Genomic DNA, 25,850 nt, shown 5'->3' with positions numbered 1-25,850 from the left:
CAATCAAATGCAGTACTTTGTGAGCTTGTGCAAACTACTATATATAGCTTTTTGCGGATACAGACTAACACGGCTGCTACTCTGAAACCTATATATAGCTCGATATTACATTGTTCTGAACAGGTAGGTGCACGGTGGAATAAATTCCCATTTGTCTTTGTAGCATCAAGTTCCAACCACTGTTAGAAGCAGAATACCAGATATGATGCACCAGTGATCTGATTTTGTGTGGAAAAGCCTATTTATATTCCAATGAAATATACATCATTAAAAAAAAAAAACCACTAGGAAACTGGGAAACAAGATTTTATTTGTAGCAGGATAAAGTGATGTATTTCTGCTCTATAACTCAACTTTTTATAGCTTTTTAAAAAACAACATGTTGCAATGTATAAAACTGAATTCTTTGTTGTTCTTACAAATCTTTTCATCACAATCTTATGTTGCAATTTTGAAATCTATTTGGTAATGAAAGTGTGACAGGTTCAGTCTCCACCGTGATGGGTTCGGTCACAGAGACCTTTTCCAGTTACATCATATTTACACTCATAAGCATATTTCCATAAAACATATGGAGTGCAACATCACACCCTCCTCCTGAATTTACTGCCATGACACTGTCCATGGTGGAGGCAGTACGTCTAAAATTCCTCTTTTCTGGACAGGGCATCTGCTACCCAGTTCTCTTTCCTTCTCCTCCTGGGCAGCTTTCTGTGCTTCAATCTCTTTGTCTTTTAAGTCCAGTGCTTGCTGATTTGCAGCCCTTTGTCTGGCTGCTTCTGCCTTCATGGCAGCCTTTTCCCAGGCAAATTGCACATCAATTTCCATTTGTCTTTCCTTGAGACTGTCACTCAATGAGCTGGGATACCACTGAGAACAACCCTCCTGCCAGAACAGGTGCCGCTCCACTCCTATCTTGCTGAGTTAGACATTTCAGTCAGCTTCAGCACAGACCCAGAGGTTGGGCCACACCTCTCTGCAGTTCACTGAAACTGAGATCCACTCAGCTCAGGGGCTTCTTAGTTAACACGGACTTTCCCAGCGCCCAGTGTTCAGCCTTTTGGGGCAATCTGCAATCTGTGCAGTTCTAGCTTCTTCTGAGCTTCACTCTTACTTATTTTGCTTACTTTTCTGTCCCTATTTCCCTAACCCGAAATAACAAACAGAAAATAACAAACCAGTAACCACTTTGTCTGTTCTCCAGCCACCACACTTAAAACTCACTTAAAATCACTAGCAGTGTCTCAAAGCAATCAGCTGTGCACATATCCTATTCGACTACGCCACTGTGATGGGTTCAGTCACAGAGACCTTTTGCATAAAGCATATTCCAGTTACTTTGTACTCATAAGCACATTTCCATAAAACATATGGAGTGCAACGTCACAAAAGGATCCTTTTAAAAAATCCCACTTTTACAAAACAAAAATACATTTATAAGATGAAGTAAAAACAATACATCGGACATTGACTGTAAAATGTTAGTTTCTGAAATCACAACAATAGTCCACCAGTGACCAGTGTTTAATTCTGTAATTCTTATTCAGGATCCACTCACATTATCCTTATGGACTCAGTGGAAGTTGTGCTTGTACAAGGACTGCAGGGTTGGGCCCTAAGTCATCAAACATTTTAATTTGGGAATACTTGACCTATGGACCAGATCATTAGCTGGTCTGAACTGACGTAGCTCCACTGACTTCACCAGCTGAGGATTTGGCCCTGAGTGTTTATATACCCTTGTGGGGCTTTCCAGTAGAAATGGACCCTCTGGAATCCCTATACCGTATGACATATCATAAAGCATCTTAATTACAGCTGTCCATGGCTGGGAGAGGTGAGGGATTAGGAAAGCTTCCTGTGCCTTTCCCTTCCCCAGCACTCCTGTGCTTAAGCATCCATAATTTGGCCCTCAGGGCATAGTGGTAACCAAGGTCTTGGCAAGGCCCCCTGCACTGGGATGAAATTCACCTAAATGGAATAAATAAATGGGGGAATACCGTTTATGGTTAAACAGTTCCTTATGCTGCAAAGGAAATGGCAATGAGAACGTTTATACAGCTACAGTCCTGGATGTTAAAGTAAGAATGGTAGTATTTGGATGTCAAATTACAATGATATTTTAGTACGAGCTCTGTAAAGCATTGTGGTGAGTCCACACCAGGTATGTGATCATAAAAGCTAGTTTAGAAGCTGGGAAATGGTCTTTCCAAATAAAATTTTTAAAATAGATCAGGCGATAAATAATGAGACCAGTTAAGATCTCAGCAATCTTCTATTAAGGTCCAGTTCTGCTCTCTGAAGTCAATGGAAGTTTTGCCATTGTCTTCACTGAAGGCAGGATTGGACCTTAAAACTGGATTGTAGATCACTGTTTAGCAAGGACTTTCATACAAATAAAAATATTCCCTTTAAAGAGAAATTATTGCACATTTTATCAATGTAGCTAAATTGGAGTAAGTAATTTATTTCATAGTGTTTAAGGCACAAATGGTTAAAGTTCCTTGATAACAATAAGTTATGAAACTCTTCCATAGTATATTCATTTTCTCAACTTCACGCAGATTTATTTTTCTCAGTCGTTTAACAACAAATTCTATTGTACAGTAGTAGAGGACTAAATTCTGCTGTCTCACAGGTTGGACTCACTGACTTCAAATACAGCAGAACTTGTGTTACTGAGGACAGAATTCAGCCTTTAGACAGCAGTAGGACATTCGATATGTTTCTGTAGACAAAACCCAGAGCTTAAAGATAATGCTGTAGACAGGCTGGCTGATAGTTTTTTGCCATGTGGATTAGAGGTCAGACATGCATTCTGACATTCAGCAGACCTTGGAGGCTAGAGTTTAAAAATAAATGACAAAAAGAACAAACAAAAGCTCCTAGTAATAAGTGTTTTACCAGAATCATGCATCTATTATCACTGTTGTAGTATCCTTGGAGAAGAATCCTAGGCTTCCAGCCCAAGGATCTTGATGAATACTTGTCAAAATAATCACAGCTTTGTTGCTTTAGCACTGGTCTTTGAACAGCATTCAGGTTTAACTGACGTGCCTGAGATTAGCATTTTGGCAATTATTTATTAAAACAGTTGCGTTTTCTTTAAAGTAAGCTGGTTCAGACAAGATACAAATTATTTGTATCAAATTTGAGTCTTTAAAAAGTAATCGTGTATAAAAATATACAGTAAATGACACCATGTTTATGCTGCCTTATCCCTTTCAAGGGTAATAACAAATACTGCACATAATGAGTTAATTTAAAATACACAAGGATAGAGAAGGCACTGAAGTCAGTGGGTATTTTGTCTATATAATAACTAAGAGTCTGATCCAAAGCCCACTGAAGTCAATAGGAGTCAGTGCATTGCCTTCACTGAGGTTTGGATCATGCTCAAAGTAAAGAGAGCAGAATTTGACCCATAATAAATAAGTATAATAAAGAATGATCAAATGTCAACATTATATATATATATTTTTTTTAAACGATATTAATCCACATGATCCAAAATGGCCACACTCTACACCCAATACTGATTGTGTTTCAAAGTTGGGTTTGTTTTTCGACAGTGCTGGAGCATTTCAGGATCAAGGTTTAACCAGCTGTTTTGTAGAGAATTTTTTTCAGCCGAAGCAACTGGTGTGGGAAGGAGCTGTTTACATCTGACTGCCACAAATGGGGTGGCTGTGCTGTTTTCAGTCCCTTTTGGAAGAGGCGTCACTGTGACCATGGGTACGGTCAGGCTCCGTTCTGGACTGAGACCTGGAGTGCTGGGAACTGTCTGTGTTCGATTTTTGATGAGAGATTTTGCCTTTTCTGTCTTATGACACATTCGAAAAAAACACACGGAAATAACAGCGACAATGAGTAAAAGAGCCACTGATGCAAGTGGGATAATGATGGACAAAGGGTTGCTGCTTTCACGTGGCTTCACTCTGGGACTTTTGGCATTTGCTTTAACAGTGGTCTCAGTCCTTGCAGATCTGCTCTCGACTTGTTCCTCATTAAGCAATGACTCTTCCTCATTTTGATTTCCCCAGCGATTTCGGTTTTGCCACCTGATCTGTACAGTCTTTCCCAGTGCTTCCGTATGTTCCTCATCCTTTTGGGAAACTGGTGGCTCATCCTTGGAAGTAGTATGAATTTTTAAAGTATCAGTGTGGGTTAAGAAAGGCATTTGACTTGTAAAACTCTGCACAAGTAAAGGATCATATGGCATTATGACATATTGAAAATAGCCTACAGCAGGCTGCACATCATCAGCCCTGAGTATGAATGTGAACGAGTCATTTAACATATCAATACCTGTCATATTAGCATCTACATCAACCAGCACAACACCTCTGTCAATGTCATTTTGTGTGAACAAATTAATTCCTACAAACATAGCATCATTTATCAACCTTCTTCTTACAATTCTTCCATGAGCTGGGGCCACTATCACTTCAAATTTGGGATTGCTATTTGTCAGATTAGCTAATTCTGTAGCATCCAGGTCCTTGATCCTTAATTGATAAGCCATCCTGTTTGGAATTTTCAGGTCAGATGCAGCTTTCACCAAAGGCTCTGCTATGATATTGAGTACCTGTCCTGTAAGATTACTTTCTGAGGTGAACAACATAAACTCCAATATATCCCGGGATGCACTGAGATTTGTCATAAGATAAGACAGTCTTTCTGAGTATAAGTCTGCCTGCTCAAACTTAGTAACCTGCTCATTTCCAATCAGTAAATGGCCAAATTTGAAGGGCACTGTTATTTCATAACTAATGTCAGTACTTTTTCCATTTGTTGTAGCCGATAGCTGTACATTAGTAATAGTGACAGAGGTCTGACCCTGTGGAAGTATCACATCAGTAAGGTTGACTAGGGTGAGAGAAACTGGTGTGACTTCAAGGTTGAAAAGTTTGTATAATGGGCGATGTTTGCCATCAGTCACACTAAAGTAAAAAACCCCAGAGGATGAACTTCCATCTTGTACAAACCAAACTCTGCCACTATCAACATCAGTTTGCGTGAAATCTTGTATGGATGTACTGAGATTGTTCATCATTGCTAAATAGCCATTGGTAGGATTGCTAATGATGGTGTATTTGATCTCTCCTGGACTGTTATCTAAGTCTTCGACTTTCAGATTTTCTGGTCCTAGCACAGATGTATCTCCTTGCATAACTTTCAAACGCAGTCCTTTAGTCTTCAACTCTGGAACTTGGTCATTCACTGGAACAATGGTGATATGAAATATCTCTTCCAAAACATCAGTATCAGGCTTTCTTGCAGACTTACTCTTCAGGTTTAACCAAACAGCAAAAGTGAAATGATCAGCAAGTGATTCAGAGTTATCATGCATGTAAACGATTCCAAATTTGTTAAGTATGTACTGTGAGAAGTTAGGTTTTTCTTTGGTAATATTTCTTTCTCCAACCACAATTATGCCATGCTGAGGTAAAGATATAACTTGATACCAGACTTCATATATAGAACGTTGCACCTCGGGTAACTTAACTAATAGATTTGAAGCATCTAAATTTGTTTTGTTGATTAGGACTTTACCTCCTTCCTGAACAATAGCACCTTGCAGAAAGAAAAAGAGCAATTTAAAAACTATTACTTGGTCATTGCAACATTTCAGAAATAAGATGCACATGTGCAGTAGCAATACTAATGGAGCTCAGGGAAGACGGATGTGGAGTCAATGTTTCAAATGCTCTCCTGGTATAGTTATATCCCACATTACCGTCTGTCACAGCTAGAAATTTATTACCACATTTTTTTTAAAAGTAGAGATTTAAAAGTCAGGGGATAAATTCCTATATTGATGGATGGGTGTTGGATTAAAGATGTAGCAATACCTTACAGCTACAGAAGACACTGTATTATTTTCCCTAGAAATTACTACCACATCATTACAGCAAAAAAGGAGAATTGTAACCACAACATTAAAGAGGAACAAATAAATATATTGAATTTCTAAAGTGTTTTAATATTTTAAGGTCTCTTTAAAAAAAAAAAAGGTTTAGTGAACTTTAGTTTCCCAGGCTAGTCTTCTGGCCAGGCATCAGAAAGAGGCATATAAAAGAAATAATTCACAAAAACCTTTCTATTAATAATAAACTCAAAAACCTTTCTGTTTTTGCAAAACATACAGTTTGGACTTAAACTACATTTTGACCAGTGTCCCTTTAAATGTTTACTAAAACAACTGGAAATCATTTGCAAAATATTACCTACACTGCAATCTATGCTATAAATATTTTGGTCACTTGTTATTGAGGAAAAGTTTGCCCTGCAGTTTTTCTAACTTGCTCATTGGATCCCACATGTGATCATAAACATTAGGAGTCTCAAAGAGCACAGTAACCTTACCTGTATTTGCAAGCAGGCGACTACTGTGATCATGTCTGTTAATTTCATATGAAATGGCAACGTGAAACACCTGGAGATCCAGAACTGCTGGTGGGGAGGAGACTGTAAATGTAAAGGAATCTTCTGCACTCCAGCCTACAGCCTCATTATGTGTGTGCTCATAGATGATCAAGCCTTCATCCACCTGTTCAAAGTAGAGGGAGTCAGTCACTTGAATATAGAGGTACAACTGGAGAATAATCATAGGCACAACAGTCTGAAGCAGAACAAAAGTGTCCATGACAATGCTTAATGATTGTATACATAATGTATGTGGGGAAATTACCTTGTAGTTCTACTGCCTTGAATATATAATCTGTGCAATCTTCAAGTCATTAGCGCCAGACTGGCAGAACTTCCCAAGCTCTTAAATTCTAAACTTCCTTTAGAAGTAGAAGTGACATAGAAATAAGTGAGCAGGCCCTCAAAAGGGTGAGACAGTAAAAAATACCTAGGAGCTGGGAGCTGGAGGAGCTGGTTCAATGACTGTTAAGTCATGCTCTCTATAGGGCAGCTCCTTCACCAACTATGGTCCATAAAGAGCTGACTGGAGTCCATGCCGGGCAGCTTGTATACTCAGCAGGGAATGGCACACAACAGCCAGTAAGGAATCTACCTCACACTCTATCCTGCTATTGCTGCCTTTGAGGATCAATAAACTTAAGAGTTAATAGAGTTCTGCCAGTCTCATGACAAGGAGTTAAGACTCAGGAGTGAGAGTCCAGTAGGATATCTTCAGAGAAATAAACATATCTACATACAACACTTTGCCTGCCACTTTTCACATCAACACTTTTTTTGTACAACTGATACAAAGTATACATATATACACAAACACATACACACCACTTCTCCCACCACTGAAGTGTATCTGTCCCTGGGAATGCATATCTATTCAACAGCACATAGCAAGACCACTAAGCATCAGTCAGGGCAAGAAATGAAGAATACATTTTCAATTGAATTTCTAGTCTACAAAAAGCAATTACCTGCACTGGAATTTGGTCAGAATCTCAGGGTTAATACCCATAATCTTATGAAAGTGCCGTGGTATCTCTAGTAAGCACAAGAGGTCAGGACTTTGTTTTCAAGTCTCATCCAACAGATTTATCCTCATGCTGAAGCACTGGTTCACTGACTCAGAGAGAAGAGTGTTACATACCGAATCCTTGGAGAACTCTCATTGAACTAGCTGACCTGGCTTAACCTGTGTTAGTTTGTGATTGCCAATGAGATCGCTGTTGAGATGGTATTTTTTCTAAATTTATAACCCATAAATACTTCTTTACACAGCTTGAGGTCATCTCATGGACTTCTCTAGCACGGGTTTCCATGACATATTTTTGAATGGACTAATTCTATCTATCTAAAGCATTTCTAGTGTTTCTAAAGCATTTAGCACTATGGAATCTAAGCTCCAACTATGAATGGGACCAACCCTGCTCCCACTGAAATCAATGGAAAAGTTTCCACTGACATTAATGGGAGAACTGAGCCCTGGGGGCCAAACTTCCAAAACAACGTCCAAAATAACATAATGTGTGTTGCCCCAAAAATATAGTTATTGCTAAACTTTGCCCTTTGTGACTGGTGTTTGCAAGAATCCCCCAAAATGATGCAAAAAGGTCATATGTCCATGTAGATACAGGGACAGGATCACTCTCATAAGCGTAGCTCCAAGCTGGACAAAGCTGGACAAAGTAAATTTATGATTTTTACTATTTCTTTAAAATCTATCTAGGGTATTTTTACTGCACGCACATAGGAGTCTCTGGGCTAAGGAGAGGATGCCACTGGCATGGATTTTTTTGGTTCATTTATGCAACTGTTTCAAATAGGATTAAAAATTAGAAGATAATTGAATGAGTTGTATTCAGTTTAATTAAATAAACACATTTGGATTTAGTCTGGGGAGGAAGCAAGTGGCTAGTTGAATGAGCAAAAAGATTGTTGAGATATCATGAAAAGATTGCCAAGAAAACAATCCACTGTATTCAAAATTAATCTAACAGGCCTGGAAAATAAGATGCACAAATTAGTTTTTTATGTTGGCTGCAAAACAGCTGGCCTTGGACAAGTTCAATGGAAAGCGGCTGATAATTATGGCTTTTTTGAGGCAGTGAAACACAGACATAAGGAAGGAGATTAGCTCACTTCTTCTTTAGTTAAGATAAATGAGTTTCACTTGCAGTGAGAAGTATATATTTCTGAACACTGACTATAAGACCAAAGAAATTGAAAAAACTAAATTGAACCAAAATGCTTTCCAGTTCAAACCTGATTCACAAGAATTTTATTAACAAACAGAACCTGAATTTCTTATTCTTCATGGACTTTACTATTTTTTATCTCAAATTCCTACTGAATATTTGCACAATTGTAAGCTCCAAATATACATTATCAACCATATTTGCTACCTTTTTCATTGCTGTTTAGCTTGCTCCTATATGGCTAAAACACACTGAGCTAAGCCAGGTGAGAATTTTTCCCAACATAAAATTTTCCTTCTCTTTTCCCATTTCCCTCATAAGGTTAGAGGACAACAGTTAAAACACCTGAGCCTTATCTACAATACAGTTACCACTAATGAAGCTGCACTTGTTGGAGACTATGAGTCCAAAAACTCCCAAGGACAGAGTTGTACCAGAGTTTGTAAGAGATAAGGTTATAGAAAGGAGCTGCAGGGCATTTTGAAGTATTATTTTATAAATAACATTTAGAGACTGTACCATATCCACAAGAGAACAGAGTAAAAATTACATTACAACCTAAGCTATGGCATTTCCTGACGTGAGTACATAACTGTGTAAACCTTATGTTCATAAATTCAGAGATTTTAAGACCAGAAGGGACCATTATGGCCATCTGAGCGGACTTCCTGCATAACACAAACCATAGAATTTCACCCAGTAATTCCTGCATCAAGCCCAATAACTGTGGTTGAACTACAGCATATGTTTTAGAGAAACATCTACTCTCGATCTAAAGATTTCAAGTGATGGAGAATCTACCACATTCCTTGGTAAGTTGTTGGTAACTGCGGTTAAAAATTTTCCCCTTATTTCCAGTTTTATATTGGTCAAGCTTCAACTTCCAGCCACAGGACCTTGTTATGACCTTGTTTGCAGATTAAGTAGCTGTCTACTATCAGATATCTCTTTTCTATGTAAGTACTTCTAGATCATGACCAAGTCACTTCTTAACTTTCTGTTCTATAAGCTACATAGATTGAGCTCCTTAAGTCTCGCTGTAAGGAATGTTCTCTGAGAGTAATTTGTTTTGTGGAACACACAATTATATCCAGATGCTTTACACAAAGGCTCAGTAATTCTCTTTTAGTAGCAGCCACCCCCATAACGTTCTTCATGGAAGGTAAATGAAGTTCCCTCTTTTTAACCCTTCAAATTCAAGGTCCTGCATCCTGGTTAAGATTCTTCTATCCAAGCATTTCCTTCAGGGGGATGCTCTTTAAGAGCCTAATCTAATGTTCACTGAAGTTAACAGAAAGACTCCTACTGACTTCAGGGGGACTGGGTCCAGCCTAAGTGATCATGACATTTGGTGTTAAACACCCCAAGGGACTTCTTTGATGACTTCTTCACCCAGGACCAATGACTTCCAACCTGTGCACTAGTGAGGAGTGAGAAATCAGGAAGGGAAACTGGATCAACCGACTAGCACTGGACATTGGAAAAGTCCACCTTAGTTAAATAAATACTATTATAACCAAAACAAGAGAGTGAAAATTATTCAGACTTCACCAATTTCCAATAGGGAGAGCAGGGGCTTCTCATCTAGTGGTCACAGCAAATTGCCAGATATTGAATGACACAGCTACATTGGGCAATGATTGCGATGGGACACATGGCTGGCACTAAAACAAATGTAAAAGGCCTGGGCAAAGAATGAATAACTAGGATTCACTTTACAATAACAGTCTGCCACTGGACTTTCTGTAACGTGAATGCTTACCATGGATTGAGTAAAAGTGGAAATATCCTGTGTGGTGTTGTCTGTGTCCATTCTGATCAGTCTTCCAAGTTTTGGGGCTCTGACAATTGTAAAAGCGATAGTTCTGTTTCCTGTGTTGGCCACATCGTTGGTTACAGCTTTCAGATCATGAGCTGAAATAAGTTTCCTAGACCCTAAATAATAATTAAATATAATACAAGTTTACAACAATGTAAATATTTCACCACAGGAAAACTTTCATATGTACCACACAGCCCATAATCTAAGTATACTTTCATTTATATAGCACTTAATAAAATTAGTTGTTTGACTATCTCCCTAATTCTCATATCTCAATACTCAAAGAATAAGGGTGTCCCCCAACAAATGCAGATCTTTGTCATTAGGCAAGTTCACATACAGTAGCTTTTATTTACACTGTAGTGAAGTGGTGTAGCCTCCCTCTGAGCCAGAGGGGGAGGAACCACGCTCTCTGCCCAAGTGGGCGGAGTCAGGCCGGGCTTGGCCCTCCCACCGGAAGTTGAGGGGCGAGGCAAGAAGTACAAAAGATGGAGCCCCTAGCTCAGTTGGAACAAAGCCAGGGAAGGAGACAGACGTGTCCTTCTTGCTGCTGCCTGCTGATCCATCTGCAAAGCCAGGCAGCACCATGGACCTGGAGAGGACCAAGGCCGGGGAAAGTGCTGGTGGGACTGCCGGCGGCTGAGTACCCTGATGAAACAGAGGAGCCTGACACCACGTAGCCTGATCCAGAACTCTGGTAGGAAGTAGCCCAGGGAAACCAGACTTTAGTTTGTTGGTATTGCAGTTTAACAGCTAGTCAGCATGTTGCGGGAGGATCCCCGCTGATCCAGTGGCAGGACACTTTGCCACTGTTAGGGTCCTGGGCTGGGATGCAGTGGAGTTGAGTGGGCATGCATCCCCCTTCCCCTTCAACCCCACCTCTGGGGTGGCAGCCTCCCCACCATAAACCACGAAGCTTGTGTCTGTCTGTCGCCTGCCAGAGCCAGGGTGCTAGACTGTTGGCCAGCGCTCCCCTGCCTAAGGGCTAGCGCTCTAGACTGTTGGCCAGCATTCCCCTGCCTAAGGGCTAGCACTCTAGACTGTTGGCCAGCATTCCCCTGCCTAAGGGCTAGCACTCTAGATTGTTGGCCAGCACTCCCCTGCCTAAGGGTTAGAGCTATTGACCGCTCATGAGCTCCGCCTTGCCTAAGGACTAAAGCTTAGAGACTGCTTATTTGTTCCGCCCGCTAGAACGGTTGGGACACTAACCACTGATTCTCCCAATACTAGGCCATGAGCCCAGTAATGCAGTGAGGTGGTGTGGCCTCCCTCCGACCCAGAGGTTTTGCAGCCCAGAGGACTCAGACAAAGTGGCAGAAGGTATTTTTGTAGTAGCCTGTACTGCACTTCATTCATACCAATGATAGTAGAGCATTGAAGTTAAATCAAATCAAATCAATTGAAAAAGTAAAAAACCCCCAAAAAGCACTACACAATCACCACACTGGTGTGAAATAGAAAATGTATCTTCATAATGATTTATTTCACTAATATTAAAACATATGCATAGATATAGAGGAGGCCAAAAATCCTTTGCATACATAGTACTATAATAACCAATGCCCACTGGATTAGGGGCTACCAAAAGGCACCCTGGAATGTAGCCAAACCAAGACAATGTATTCAATAGTTGTGACAACAGAACAAAGCTAGTGACTCCCTAAAAGAGTGAACGTAACACTAAAAAGTACATCATCTTCAAATGCCATGCATGCAGCATTATCCACTGAACATTACCATGCAATGTTAGACATTTTATTCTACTTTAGAATAAATACTTCTGAAATAACTAATCTATTCATTAAAACTTCCTTATAATGTTTTCTTTTTGACAAAACCTCTTTTCGCAAATTATTTTCAGTAAATTTAAGAATATTAACACTTCAGCTTGCTAGAAAGGAAATGTTTTGTTTTTTTTCTTAAAACCTACAGTGCAATAGTCTACCATAAATTACAATAAAGAATGGTCTCATGAATTTCCCACATCTCCTTCCCCTCCAGGTTTAGCTTGCCCTTGAACAACAAGCATTTATGAGCGTACATAGATCATTTTGGACATTAGTAATATATATCCTTGGAGCCTGAATCATCAACCAGTCTCCAGTAAAACATAATCTTTGCAAATGAGTAATTCAGAATAATATATGAAGAATGGGAATGTTTTAATCAGATGGTACTTTAAGCGTTCTCCTTATTTACAAGGCAATAGCTGTATCTTGGCTTAAACTATATATACTCTGAAACTGAGTTATTGTTATGCTGAAATGAGATCTTCCTGTTCTGTCCTCTTTCGTCCTTCTCCCTCCTATCACCTCTGTGCCTCTTAAGAGCCACACTGCTTAGGAAACATTAGCCAGGCCCCCATAGATAGGGTGCTTTAAATTATGTGTATTTTAAATGTTCCCCCCTTCTTCATTCCCCCACTCCCTAGCCAATTTAAACAGTAGGGATTTGCGGACCAGAAAATGGCTATAGAGTTGTGGATGATCCAATCCACCACTGACTGGCTCAGGTAATTCTCTTTCTGTATAACTAATATTAAACTTGTTTTCATCTCATAGAGTAACTCAGGCTCACTCAATTATTCAGGACATTGCTTCTCCTAAATATTTATTTTTGAGAGGAAACCCTCCTAATTCCAGATATTTCTGTGCAGACACTTTTCTGTGGCTTGAAATTTCTCCCTCTGCAGCAACCCTCTTCCCGGAGCTAGTAGATATGTACCATACATCATAAATAAGGCTAAGATTTTGTCATGGTTATTTTTAGTAAAAGTCATGGACAGGTCACAGGCAATAAACAAAAATTCATGGAAGCCATGACCTGTCTGTGACTTTTGCTGCTGGGGCTCCATGCTTTCCCCCACCACTGTGAATTCCCCCTCCGTCCACGGTGGCTGGGAGCTGCAGGATGACCATATTTCCCAAAGAGAAAATGGGACACCCCAGCCACTTGCCCAAGGCATCTTCCTCTGCCCGCACAAGGCTGTCACCTGTCACTGGAACCCCGAGGAGGGCTCCCTCAGGAGTCTGTCACCTGTCGCTGGAACTTTGCAGGGGGGCCCCTGTCACTTGTTGCTGGAACCCTGCCAGGGCCCCACTGGCTGTCAGCTCCAGAGTCCTGCAACCCCTGGGACTGAAGCAGAGAATGTCACAGAGGTCTCTGGAAGTCATGGATTCCGGGACTTCCATGACCTCCGTGACATAAACATAGCTTTAGTCATAAAACATGGGTAGAGTAGCTTATGCCCAACTTCGAAGACCAGACACATGCTCTACAATGTGTCCAGGCTTCACCTGCCCATAGAGCAAAATTCCTGAGGTTGCTTCAACATTGAGGCTTCCTTCAATCCCATAAAATGTAACCAGACTGTGACTATTATATATTTGTGGGTAGGAGGCTACTGAAAAAGAAGAAAAAACATTGCCGTTACCATAGGCACAACCCCTTCAGGATAGTCAAAGTGCCGCAGTTCAGAAAAGCTGAATCAAACAAGTTTAATGTACATCGCTACACAGACAATCTCAATGTTTAGGAGCAAGCTTTTTCATTTTTATAGAACAAGTGGCAAAAAAAGAGAGAGAGGGAGAATGAGGAAAAAATGAAGAGTTCAGGTTAACCAAAATATGAAAAAACTTAGCACAATTTCTCTCTCTCCATATATATACTTACTAACTCAAAGTAAAATAACAGCTCAGCAAAGACCATATACCAAGCTGAGCAGGTGGTGAAGGAAATATATTTTCCATGCTGGAAGGCTGTCAGAAAGTCTAGAGACTCTTCTTACAAAAATGTGTCAGGAATTTTTTTTTATAATTATCTTTGGCTTACAGTAGAAATTCCTGTAAACCCTGTGCCTGAGGCAACCTTACAAACCAAAAAACACCAGACAGGCGTGGTACAGATTAATAAGGCTTGTAAGTGGATTTATTTTAATCACATTTATACTGACTGAATTACAAGACCATGCTGCAATAACCTATTTTTTTGTTTCTTTAAGTGGCTTGTATTATGAGGCTTTATTTATGAGAATTCTGTTTTAATAGGTAAAGAAACTTAAATATTTCTCTCATGCTAGCTTAACACAACATATATAGATGAAGAGCTGCAGTGCAAACTTCCCCAACACTGAATCCCTCCCTGTGTTGTTGGATAACCTTCTCTGAAAGACAAAGGTAGTTCAGGCAACATACTATCTGTATGAAAGATGTAACACGCAGAAGTGCTGGTAAGAGACAAATCTTTATTTCTTAGGCCCCAGTAACAAGATGTGAGTCAGTTATAAAAGTTAAACCTGGGACCTTTCCAGAAGTCAGTGTCTCGTGTTATGCTACTGGCTCATTCAGGAATCACTTCTGGGCAGAACTGTGCTACAGCAGAGCTTGAAACTTGTCTACTTGCCGGTGATGAGTACAAAACATCTCTGATGCGTGTGGCTCCTAATCCATCAACTCCTTCAGGACTTAGGCTTTCATTTAAAAAGTTAAGATGTTGGCTCTTATGGTTGAAAGCATAAACTTTCAAATGTGAACCAAAGGAATTCTGTCGTCCCAAGTCATCAAAAAGACAATTGAAGGTCTCTGCTGCTTTTCATAACTGTCTCAAGGAGCAACTAAGTGAATCAGCCCACTGGTTAGTATCAATGTTGCTATTCAGAATCCTGAGGGCATTAAACTTTACTCCGTTCCTATAACTTATGAGGAGTTGAGACAGGCTCAATATTCTAAAACGTACTTTACGCCACTAGCTTCTATGAACTTAAAGAAGAATTTTGGAATTAATTCAGTTTAGTAATCTCCTGTGTTTAGAAGTAGCAACAGTACAAGTCATACTAATGTGCATATATATCAATACCCAGATCAATAAATTAAACATTTGACAAATGAATTCAATTGTGGTTTTAAAAATTACAAATTTGGATATGTGAGAAACAAAGTGGGTAAGCTAATATCTTTTACTGAACCAACTTCTGTTGGTGAGAGCAACAAGCTTTCGCTCTACATAGAGCTCTTTTTTGGGTCTCTGGCCTGGTCTACACTGGGGGAGGGGGAGGGGCTCGATCTAAGTTACGTACTTCAGCTACATCAATAACATAGCTGAAGTCGACATACTTAGATCTATTCACCGCGGGGTGTCTTCTCTGCGGTGTGTCAACTGCTGCCGCTGCCCCTGCCCCGTCGATTCTGCCTGCCGGCAGTGGAATACAGGAGTCAACGGGAGAGTGCTCGGGGGTCGATTTATCGCGTCTAGACTCGTCTAGACTAGATGTAATAAATCGACCCTCGCTGGATCGATCGTTGCCCGCCGATCCGGCGGGTAGTATAGACATACCCTCAGTGTAAACTCAAAAGCTTGTCTCTCTCATCAACAGAAGTTGGTCCAATAAAAGATATTACCTTACCCACCATTTCTTTCTAATATCCTAGGACCAACATGACTACAACATGGCATACAACAAATATAGACGTGTATCCATCTACAGCTGTTTTATAGCCTGGCAGATATCTATCATATAATTGTACACATTATTTCCTATGCAATTATTTCAAGTAAACTGAATCAAAATAATTTTATAGCCGAAGCCATACCTGGAAACACTCCCAGTCCTTTGTTAATTTCTAGGCTGATAACTAGAGTGCGAGCTGTGATACTAAAAATTTGTCGAGGTGAAAAGTTCAAACCATCTGTAACCTGAAAGTTGAAGCCTCCAGACATTGCTCCTAAAGAAAACAAAAATAATCACTTTCTTGTAAATTCAAAAAATCCCTTGTTATTTATACAGAATATGGTGGGAATACACATTGGGACAAATTCTGTTCTCACTTACACCACAGTAAAACCAAAGTAATACCACTGAAGTCACTTCCAATTTGTACTTTTGCACCTGAACATCCAAGAGTTAAATTAAAGCATAATGCAGAAGAGATTATAAACAATAAAAACTACTGAGTTCTGTTTGCATTTTTAAGGCCAGATCCTCCATTGGGTTAATCAGCAGAGTCCATATGACTTCAATGGAACTACACCAGTTTACACTAAAGGGATATCTGGTGCTTAACCTCTTTATTCTTCCCTTCTTTTTATCTTAGCAGTGGCACCATCATTGAAGTAGCAATCTGGCCCAGATGCAGTTTTTGCAGCAAAACAACTATAATGGCATTACTCTGGAATATGTTTGTAGAGATAAATCGGCTCTGAGTTTAAGCAATTAAAAATATTCTGCAGCAATTAAAAATATTTCACTTCAAGATAGCTTCACTAAGAGGACCTGCAGCCTCAGACTAAACTATTACACAGCCAGTATGTGCTAGAAAGAAAGAAATTTCTTCTTTAAAATCTCCGAGCCTGGATTTACTCTGGCTTGACTGTCAGCAAAATATGTCCCAATGACTGCACGGGGATTGGAATATTGTAAAATTATACTGCCACACTCTACCATTCCAAGGCTCACAGCACCGCCAGTAAACTCCTGAACAACTGATTAGTAGGGGGCGCTAAGATTATTTTTTAAGAAGAGGGTCAATGAAAAATTAAAAATGTTAATTGCTGTCACTAGCTATTAACATTTATAAGTATCTGCCTGTTATACTTAATTTAATTTCTTTATGTTGTTATATGAATGTATATCCTGTAAGCAGAAGAGATCACTACACACTTTCATGTAATGATCAGCACTTTTTGACAAGTTATAAATTAACATATCAGAAGAATTAATGTTGGTCTGAGACCACAGTTAATGACTTCCCCAAGGAGTACCGTCAAAACCAGCTAAACAGAATATAAGCTCTAGAAGCTTAAGCTGCATCATATTTATTTTTAAAGCTTTAACTTTTCCAATGTTTTCTCTTGATAAAAATGCATAGCTAGTTGCTGATTTAAAGGGTTGACAGGATGTGCCTCAGGTGAGGAGAAAAAGGCTTATTTAGCTTCACTTGCTTTCTGGTTAATGTGGATCAAGTGCCTGATAGAAGTAAACAGAAGTTTACTGTGGGAGCAGAAGTAGGCCATAAAGAGCTGACTGGATAGCCAGCTCCTATTCACTGACTAACATTATTAGGCCTGGTCTACACTGGGGGGGGGGTCGATGTAAGATACGCAACTTCAGCTACGGGAATACCGTAGCTGAAGTTGACGTATCTTATTCCGACATACCTCCGTCCTCACGGCGCAGGATTGATGGCCGCGGCTCCCCCGTCAACTCCGCTACCGCCGCTCGCTCCAGTGGAGTTCCGGAGTCGAAGGGGAGTGCGTTCGGGGATCAATATATCGCGTCTTGATAAATCGTTCGCTACCCGTCTGGACGTACCCTTTTAGTATTGTGTTATTTCTATCATAACTGATTTTAAAGGGGCCATTAAATAGTTTGATCAGAAGGAAGAAAAGGTGAAGTGAAAAGAAAGGAGGCCAGAGAGAAGAAGGTTGTAATTGTTGCAGTAAGAGATGATGAGGCCCTGGGAAAGGGTTGGGCTGGGAGAATGGAAAGGAACAACCTGATTTCAGTGATGCTGGAGAGGAAAAATGTGAGGATTTAGTGGCAGATTCTGTGGAGGGAAAGGAAGAAAGAAATGACACAGATTGCAAGCCTGGGTAGGGCGAATGGTGGAATGCTGCTCCTGACAGAGAAGAGAGGGCTAAGATGGATATGGAAAGAAGGAGAATTTCAGTTTTAACTATGCTGAATTTGAGCTGGTGACAGGACAACCAGGATGAGATGTGGAAGAGACAGATAATGATGCAACATTGAAGGGAGAGGGAAAAGGTGAGGATGAAGAAGTAGCTAACAACTCACAACATAAGAGTTCATAGAATCATAGGGTTGGAAGAGAACTCAGGAGGTCATATAGTCCAACCCCCTGCTCAAAGCAGGACTTAATGCCCAACTAAATCATCCCAGCCAGGACTTTGTCAAGCCTAACCTTAAAAACCTCTAAGGAAAGAGATTCCACCACCTCCCTAGGTAACCCATTCCAGTGCTCGAAGAGTTATTAATCAAAGCTGTGTGATATCAAAGGGAAAAGGGAAAAGCATACAGGGCCAAGGGCATAGCCCTGGAGGACATCAAGAGAGCCAGAGGGAGGATAAGCCACTGAAAGAGTGGTCAGAGAAACTAACCAAGAGCCAGAACAACAAAAGTCACTGGTGCCTAGGGATGCATGAACTTCCAGGAGGATGGAATGATCAACGGTATAAAAAATGACATAATGGATGGAAGAGAATAAGAAGGGTATCCTTGGCCAGGAAAAGGTCATTGGTCACCTTTGGTAAGAGAGGCTCCAGGGAATGGAGGAAGCAGAAGACAGATTGCAGGGGCTGGTTAGTGGAGAGGAAGTCAAAGAAGCAGTGGTAGATGACTGGAAATGAGGAACAGAGAGAAGTTAAGTGACACCTGGCAAGACAAGCATAGCCAAGAAAGGGGCTCTGAAGACTGGGACAAGAATAGAATATCTGAAGGCAAAGGGAAGGGAGGAAGATGAAAGCGGTGAGAGAGATATTGAGGGAAGGTCAAGTGTAAACAGGCTCCAGGGTCAGACTGTGAGGTTAGAGTTTGAAAATAGGAGGAACACCTCCAAGTCATAGGCCACAGTGAAGGAGGGAAAAATGCAGGCGGAAGGGGAACCAAAGTGGGAGAAAGCAGAAAGGGTGAAATATTTGCCAGATAGGACTCTTTTTTCTCTTTGAGGTAACTGGTGTGATTCTGAGCTGAGAGGAAGACTCAAGAGGAGAGTTGTGCAGCATTACGGATCAGACAGAGAGTAGGTTCCACACCACTGATCACTGGAAAGTGAACTGTTACAGACTGAGTTTCACAGCCTAAATGGGTGCAAATATCTTTATCTATGTTAATTTCCTATGGCTGCAGATGTGCATCTCAGACCCAAGTGATGAAGGATTCAGTGCCTCAAACCTAGGACATCACCCTTCTACCTCAATTGCAAGGATTTAACAAAAGGTCAAAATCTTCCCAGTGTCACTATTGTTAAAATTACTAACTCATTTTTGCTGCATCCTGGATAATCTCTAAGACACAGTTCTTTACTCTGTATTCTTCCTAGTACCCCTCCTTTCTGCTACTGAGGTAATATGGGAATGGAGGAGGATGAGAAGAGAGGTGGTAATAGCTTTATTAAAGCCCACCCTACTTTTATGGGTGAAGTTAGCTATGGGATACTTTCATTCTTGTAACTTTCTCACCACAGCCACCTGGGGAGCTGTGACCGACCCCTACTCCTTTTTCATTGCACATGCATTCTCTTTGCAGTAACAGGAATGAGCAAGCAGAGAAAATGACCCCATCTCTGGCTTTATCCAGTATCAGGAACAAGCCGAGTGGTGAAGTGAATGTCCTCCACTGCCTCATGGGAAGCCCGACGTCACCCATGGGAAGCATGGGGTAGAATATCATTGATCTGTTCTTCGCTAAACTGCATTCCTAGAAATCTGCTTTTAAGATGGGGTTTGTGGTTAAGCAGCACACAAATTAGGAACTACATATAGCACCTTCATCAGAGAGGAACCCACACACTTAACATACTGTGGTAACTAAGGCCCCAGAATGATGAGTTTTTTCTATTTAAGAATTGCCCAGGCATGAAGGACTGCTAGTAAAGTTAGAACAGAGTGTTGAGAGAATAAAAACCCAAGGTCTAACGGTTAAATTTCTTCAACAGTTTGAGGAAACTCAGAGCTGTTGCAGCCTTTCACAGAAGTGTTCTGCTGGTGCAGCTAAAGAAACTTCCCCCTTTTCCCTGTCTATGAATGAATTAAAAATCATATTACATTAACATCAAACTGTGATGCAGGCAGACTAGTTGCCAGCTCATGCCAAGGCCTCTGGGTCTCAACTGACAATAAATGCATAGCTGAAAGCAGTCTGGCTCACCTGTGTGTTGGTACTGTTAAAACAGGTATTAGAGTTATAAGAATGTGTTTAGACTTTATGAAATGCTTGTCAGTTGCTGCATGTATTAACTCACTTATAATATCTGTATCCCATGTTATAAGGTAATATTTAAGTGTTTGCTCTGTAACTGTAAATCACCAGACAGGAGAGACGCGTTAATGAGTGTGAAAGAACTAATTTCCAACAGGATGTGTTGTCTCCCGCCCAACAAAGAAGGCCCAGCAACATCAGATGAACTATTGTGGAACATTAGGGGACAAAAGATTTTCTTGATTGCTACCACCACCATCACCCCAACGAAAAGGAGACATTCAAGTGAATTCTTCCCAACAGCTGAATTGGCAATGTGAAGCAGAAGGGAATGGAATAAAAAGCCCTTAAAAAGAAGAACTGTATCTTTTATGCGGCTTGAACTCTGAGGGGCAAGGATTACTAAGCAAAAGCAAAAGATCCCCAGTGCTTGGCCTGAGTTATTATAGAAGCTTCTATTACTTTTTGAAACTTAGGATTGGAACTCATTTGTGTATACATGTTTCCCTGCTTTAACCTTCTAAATACCCCTCTTATTTCCTTCTCCTAGTTAATAAATCTTTAGATAGTTTATTACAGGATTGGCTACAAGTGTTGTTTTTGGTTTGTTAAGATGCATTTGACCTGGGCTAAGTGACTGGTTCTTTGGACTGGAAATACACTAAAAATCACAGCAATATTCAGGTTAAGAGATCATCTATCACAAAAGTAAGCTTAACTGGGTGGCAAGGTAGATCCGAGTACCCAAGGGCACTGTCTATGACTTAATGGCAAGGCTGTTACAGTGTTTGAGGAGTTTACACTTGATAATTGCTGGTGAGTATAGAACTCAACCAACTTGGGGTTTGAGCCCTGGTTCTTAGCAGTCTTCCCTGAAGTTGCTACTCACACTTGAGCTTTGCAGGACAGTTTGACACAAACATGGATATGATACGATGTGCCAGATATAGTAGCAAAATGGGGAACTTCCTGGGTTCAATCCTTGAGGGGGGCCACTTAGGGATCTGGGGCAAAATCAGTACTTGGTCCTGCTAGTGAAGGCAGGGGGCTGGACTTGATGACCTTTCAGGGTCCCTTCCAGTTCTATGAGATAAGTATATCTCCATATATTATTAAATAAAATGTGTACAAAAGGGAAGCCAACTATAAGTAATACAGCTTTGATCAAAATATTATAAACTTTAGTGACAGAGTTCACTTCATGGGTTATTCTGTTAGAAAAGAAAGAGGTTGCATTCATGTTGGTTTATTTTAGTTTAAGTGATAAAGAGAAGAAGTAAGGCTAATGTTTGCAATCAAACATGCTTATGCTGTCAAGTTAGTTAAATACATCTCTGCTGAAAGAGGCAGTAAAAAAAAAGGAACTGAAACCAAATACTGTGTTTATAAAGATACTTGTCCCAGAGTAGAATAATCAGAAATGTAACTGTTTGAGTAATAATGCACAGACTCAGATGAGCCCTACAGACTACCACTGTTGTTAAAAGAAGAACCAAAATGGAAGATTTATAAAGCTATTCTGATTGGCTGGAGAACAACAATTCCTAAATTGACTTTGCCTTGTATAATGGACTATTACATTTAAAGAGCATAAAAGAATATGGAGAGACTTTGTATAAACTACATGAATTTTAAACTGGACATTTCAGCAGCTAGACAAGTGTGGATGGAGAAACTGCAACTTGAGCAAGCATAACTGCAATGCTGGCCAAGGGATGCACCGAAAGGGCCCCATGGAAAGCAACATGCAGAGGTAAGTTGCTGACTGGAGCAAACCAGTCAGTGTTCAAGGTATGGCCCAAGATGACTGCAACAGTTATGGCCTAACTTTTCTTACACAAGCTGGTGCAATAAGGTGTGTTACACAAAGAGACTGCAAAATTCCAGTCCCAGTTACAAGAACTCTAAAGCTAATGTCTTGTCCCTGACTGAGGGGATGATTCTCATTTTGATTGGACAATTCAAATCTTTGGAAGGAGATGGGTCACGATCTGATTGGTCAACGCCACCATTTCCAAGAAGAGAAATCAAGTTGGACCACACAGCAGATATAGAATAAAATGGCCTGTCTTCTTCAATACATTGCTTCCCAAAAGCCAAAGACACCTGGAAAGGAGAAGACTGAGGTCCTGGACCAGCCACCTGGGAGTCTTCCTGGTGAAAAGAACCTATCTTAGATAGGCATCTTTAACTGTCTTTTACTAATTTCCAGCAAGTTGGGTTGCCTGGTAGCATATTAGGAAAAGACTACAGTCATGTGCATCCTTTGCTCCACCAGCATTTGCATGTCAACTCCTGCTGTGAACAATAACTGAGCTGAAAGCTGATGGCTGAGCATCAATCCGGTGATAACTTCCATACAGAATTTCTCTTGGATAATGACTCAAATCAGTCAATTGACCACTTCCTGAAACTGGGCATCTAATTAATAAGTAAGTGTACATGCTTGTGTATGTGTTTTAAAGATTGTCAGAGTTATATTGTGTCTCTTTATTTTGGAACAGGTTCCAACCAAAATTTTTGTAAAGTAGCTTTACTGAGCTTGTAACTGAGCAAGTTACAATTAGTAACTAAGATTGTAGAACTGTACATGTGTCTATCATAGCTAATAGTTTCATACCGTCTTTTAAATTCTAGGTGTATACAGACATAAGATGAGACCAGATGAGTGAGCTTCTTGTACTGCACTCAGTCTATACAATCTGTCATAAATGCAGGAGTTTATTTTAGGTAGATAGGACAGTTAGTCAGCCCCATGAGCCTGGGGCTAATATTCATTTATTGGGAAATAGCTTAAAAGGGTTGACTACTATGATTTATTGGGAAGGAGACCTTGGCGAATTGGCATGTATAATAATTGACCAAACAGTTTTGTGAACTCCTTGCCAGAGGATGTTGTGAAGGCCAAGACCATAACAGGGTTCAAAAAAGAACTAGATAAATTCATGGAGGACAGGTCCATCAATGGCTATTAGCTGGGATGAGCAGGAATGGTGGCCCTAGCCTCTATTTGCCAGAAGCTGGGAATGAGCAACAGGGGGTGGATCACTTGATGATTACCTGTTCTGCTCATTCCCTCTGGGGCACCTGGCACTGGCCACTGTCCGAAGACAGGATACTGGGCTAGATGGACCTTCGGTCTGACCCAGTAGGGCCATTCTTATGTTCTTATGATTCAGTTTTGGATTGTTTTTCCTCTGTTGTCTTAGCAACACTGGAGTTGATAGGCAGTTGGCACAAGTGAGGCCCTATCCTGAAGGAATCAGTCAAAAATCTAAACAAACTCTCCTTCACAATAGAGTAACTGTGTGTAAGTATTATTTTGTGTTGTGGTTGTGTAATTTGATTTTGAAAACCTAAATGTCAACAAATTTTCTGATTTATGTAGCCAAATCACAGTCCAATATCATTTTTGTCTTCTTATGCAGGTAATCAGTTGCTTAACAAAGGTTTGTTTTATACCCTTTCTTATAATACACACTGAAATATGAAAAATACAGAAAAATCATTTCACCCACTACAGAAATGCAGCCACCTCTGGGTGAAATGCAACAACTGACAAACAGCACACAGCAACCATACACAAGAGTTTAGAAGAGGCATTAAGGATCACTATATTATACTAAAGAATGCTATATCCAGTTGAAACTGCAGAGGAAATTAAGGTAGGTAAATACAGAGGCTGACATCTAGCTGAAACCCTAGAGTTAAGAACCCTTCCCTTACAAAAAGTCCCTTGAGATCCTTAACAAGAAGTTGTCAGAAACTCAGTTTTACATCTCATTCAAAAGATGGCCTCTTCAGCATCACAGTGTTCCCTAACACAATACGTGGGCATCAGTTCACTACTGACACAGAAGGAAAAGTACCATGTACTATGATACAGCCTTTCCTATCCCTCCACACAGCTAAAACTCTCATCAGGCTTCCATCTCACATCTCAATTACTGCAACATCCTTTTCTGTGGCCTTGACAAATGAAATCTTGTCCCGCTCATATCCGTTCAGAATACTGCTATGAGATCATTTTCCTAGCCTGTCACTTTGATCATGTTACTCCTCTCCTTGCACACTGGCTCTTCTCTTCTCTATCAAACTTGACTTCACTTTCAGGGCTCTTCACAACCTATCTCCACCTGACATATCTCTTATTCACTATTGAGATGTCAACTTCCACCTCCAATCAGCCCATGATGTCAGCCTGCATTGGTCACTTGTTAAATTTTCAAACAGGCATCTTCATGTTTTCACCCATGCCACCTTTCACATCTGGAAGAAGCTTCCTAAAATCCTCAAAACTAGCTCATTATGCACCTTCAAAACCCTCCCTTGCTGTGAGGCCTACAGAAAGCTTGACAGTGGCTTGGCTGCTGCTGTGCTGAGACCAATGCCTATCGTGCTGACCAATACTGTGTCACTGTTTCCTTGTATCCCCAACAGTCTGCTGGTATCCAGCTGTTGTCTTATACTTAAATTTGTAAGCTGTTTGGAGACAGGACTGGTTTTTGTTCTGTGTTTGTACAGCATGTAGCACAATGAGGTCCTGATCCATGACTGAGGCTGCTAGGTGCTATGGTAATACAAATCAATCAATCAGTACATCTACTGAATTACCAATACTACTTCCTACAACACCTAGGTGTTTGCTGGAAGTTACCTACTCAGGTAACGACCTGAAACCTTCCATTTTGCTTGTGAGATCATACATCACTTAATTAGTGCTTCTAAAATTACATCATGTTACAAGACTATCTCCATGGGATTACATTTCTGAATATCCCCATAGGATTACATAACAGAATATTCCCACATGGTAGTTTTAGAACTACCTACCATTGTGTACAAACACCAGCTGTCCTTCCATTATATGAGCCTGGGTAAAATTAAGGATGCTTTTGTTTGGAGAAGACTTAAGAGCCAAGTGGCCATTGCTAGGTGGAGTAATAGAATATACTAGCTCTGATGCTGAGGAGTCTTTATCTTCTGCACAAAGGTCATCAACTGTTATTTCCGTAACTGAGCCCACCCAAACCTTAAAAAACAAAAACAAAAAACAGACGAAGAAAAAATTACATGGATTGGATTGATTCACTGTATCTCATGTTGCTAAAACAGGTAATCCTGTAATCCAATATGGTTTCTGATCATTGACTGTAGTGTTTAACATTCTGAAATTATTTAAAACTTCAAGGTATCAAGCAACACCAACAAACAACCTAACTAGTTTTAAGATGGAGCTTGATACGTTATATAATCCCGTTTATGAACGGGATTACATAATGTGGTTACCTGCGACAGCAGGGAACTGGACTTGATGACCCAGGAAGATCCCTCCAGACCTGTGTCCATCAACCACCTCCTGCATAAATCAGTATTTCAGAGGAAATTCAAATGTCTGACAGTGTCTGTACTCTGTCTCTGACAAATGCAGCAGTTTATTTCACGGAGTGTTAGTGCCATGTCCTTTACTGTGGGCAAA

General features: G+C 40.3%; 1 protein-coding gene across 2 annotated transcripts in view; it reads right to left on the bottom strand.

The window, feature by feature from the left end:
• Positions 1-290: 290 nt before the first annotated feature.
• LOC128839313 (chondroitin sulfate proteoglycan 4-like) overlaps positions 291-25,850 on the bottom strand; it is a 62,800-nt gene continuing 37,240 nt past the window's right edge. For both annotated transcript variants that reach the window (XM_054032201.1, XM_054032202.1), the window contains 5 exons: positions 25,205-25,403; positions 16,029-16,160; positions 10,381-10,553; positions 6,370-6,553; positions 291-5,577 (listed from right to left, as the gene is read on the bottom strand). In XM_054032201.1, the coding sequence (XP_053888176.1) occupies positions 3,524-5,577; positions 6,370-6,553; positions 10,381-10,553; positions 16,029-16,160; positions 25,205-25,403 (2,742 nt within the window). In that variant the 3' untranslated portion in view covers positions 291-3,523. The remainder of the gene's footprint in view (positions 5,578-6,369; positions 6,554-10,380; positions 10,554-16,028; positions 16,161-25,204; positions 25,404-25,850) is intronic.

Source organism: Malaclemys terrapin, chromosome 6, assembly GCF_027887155.1.
Source record: "Malaclemys terrapin pileata isolate rMalTer1 chromosome 6, rMalTer1.hap1, whole genome shotgun sequence".
NCBI lineage: Eukaryota > Metazoa > Chordata > Testudines > Emydidae > Malaclemys > Malaclemys terrapin.
The sequence above is the reverse complement of the archived record's forward strand: the minus strand, read 5'-3'. Positions and strand labels throughout refer to the sequence as shown.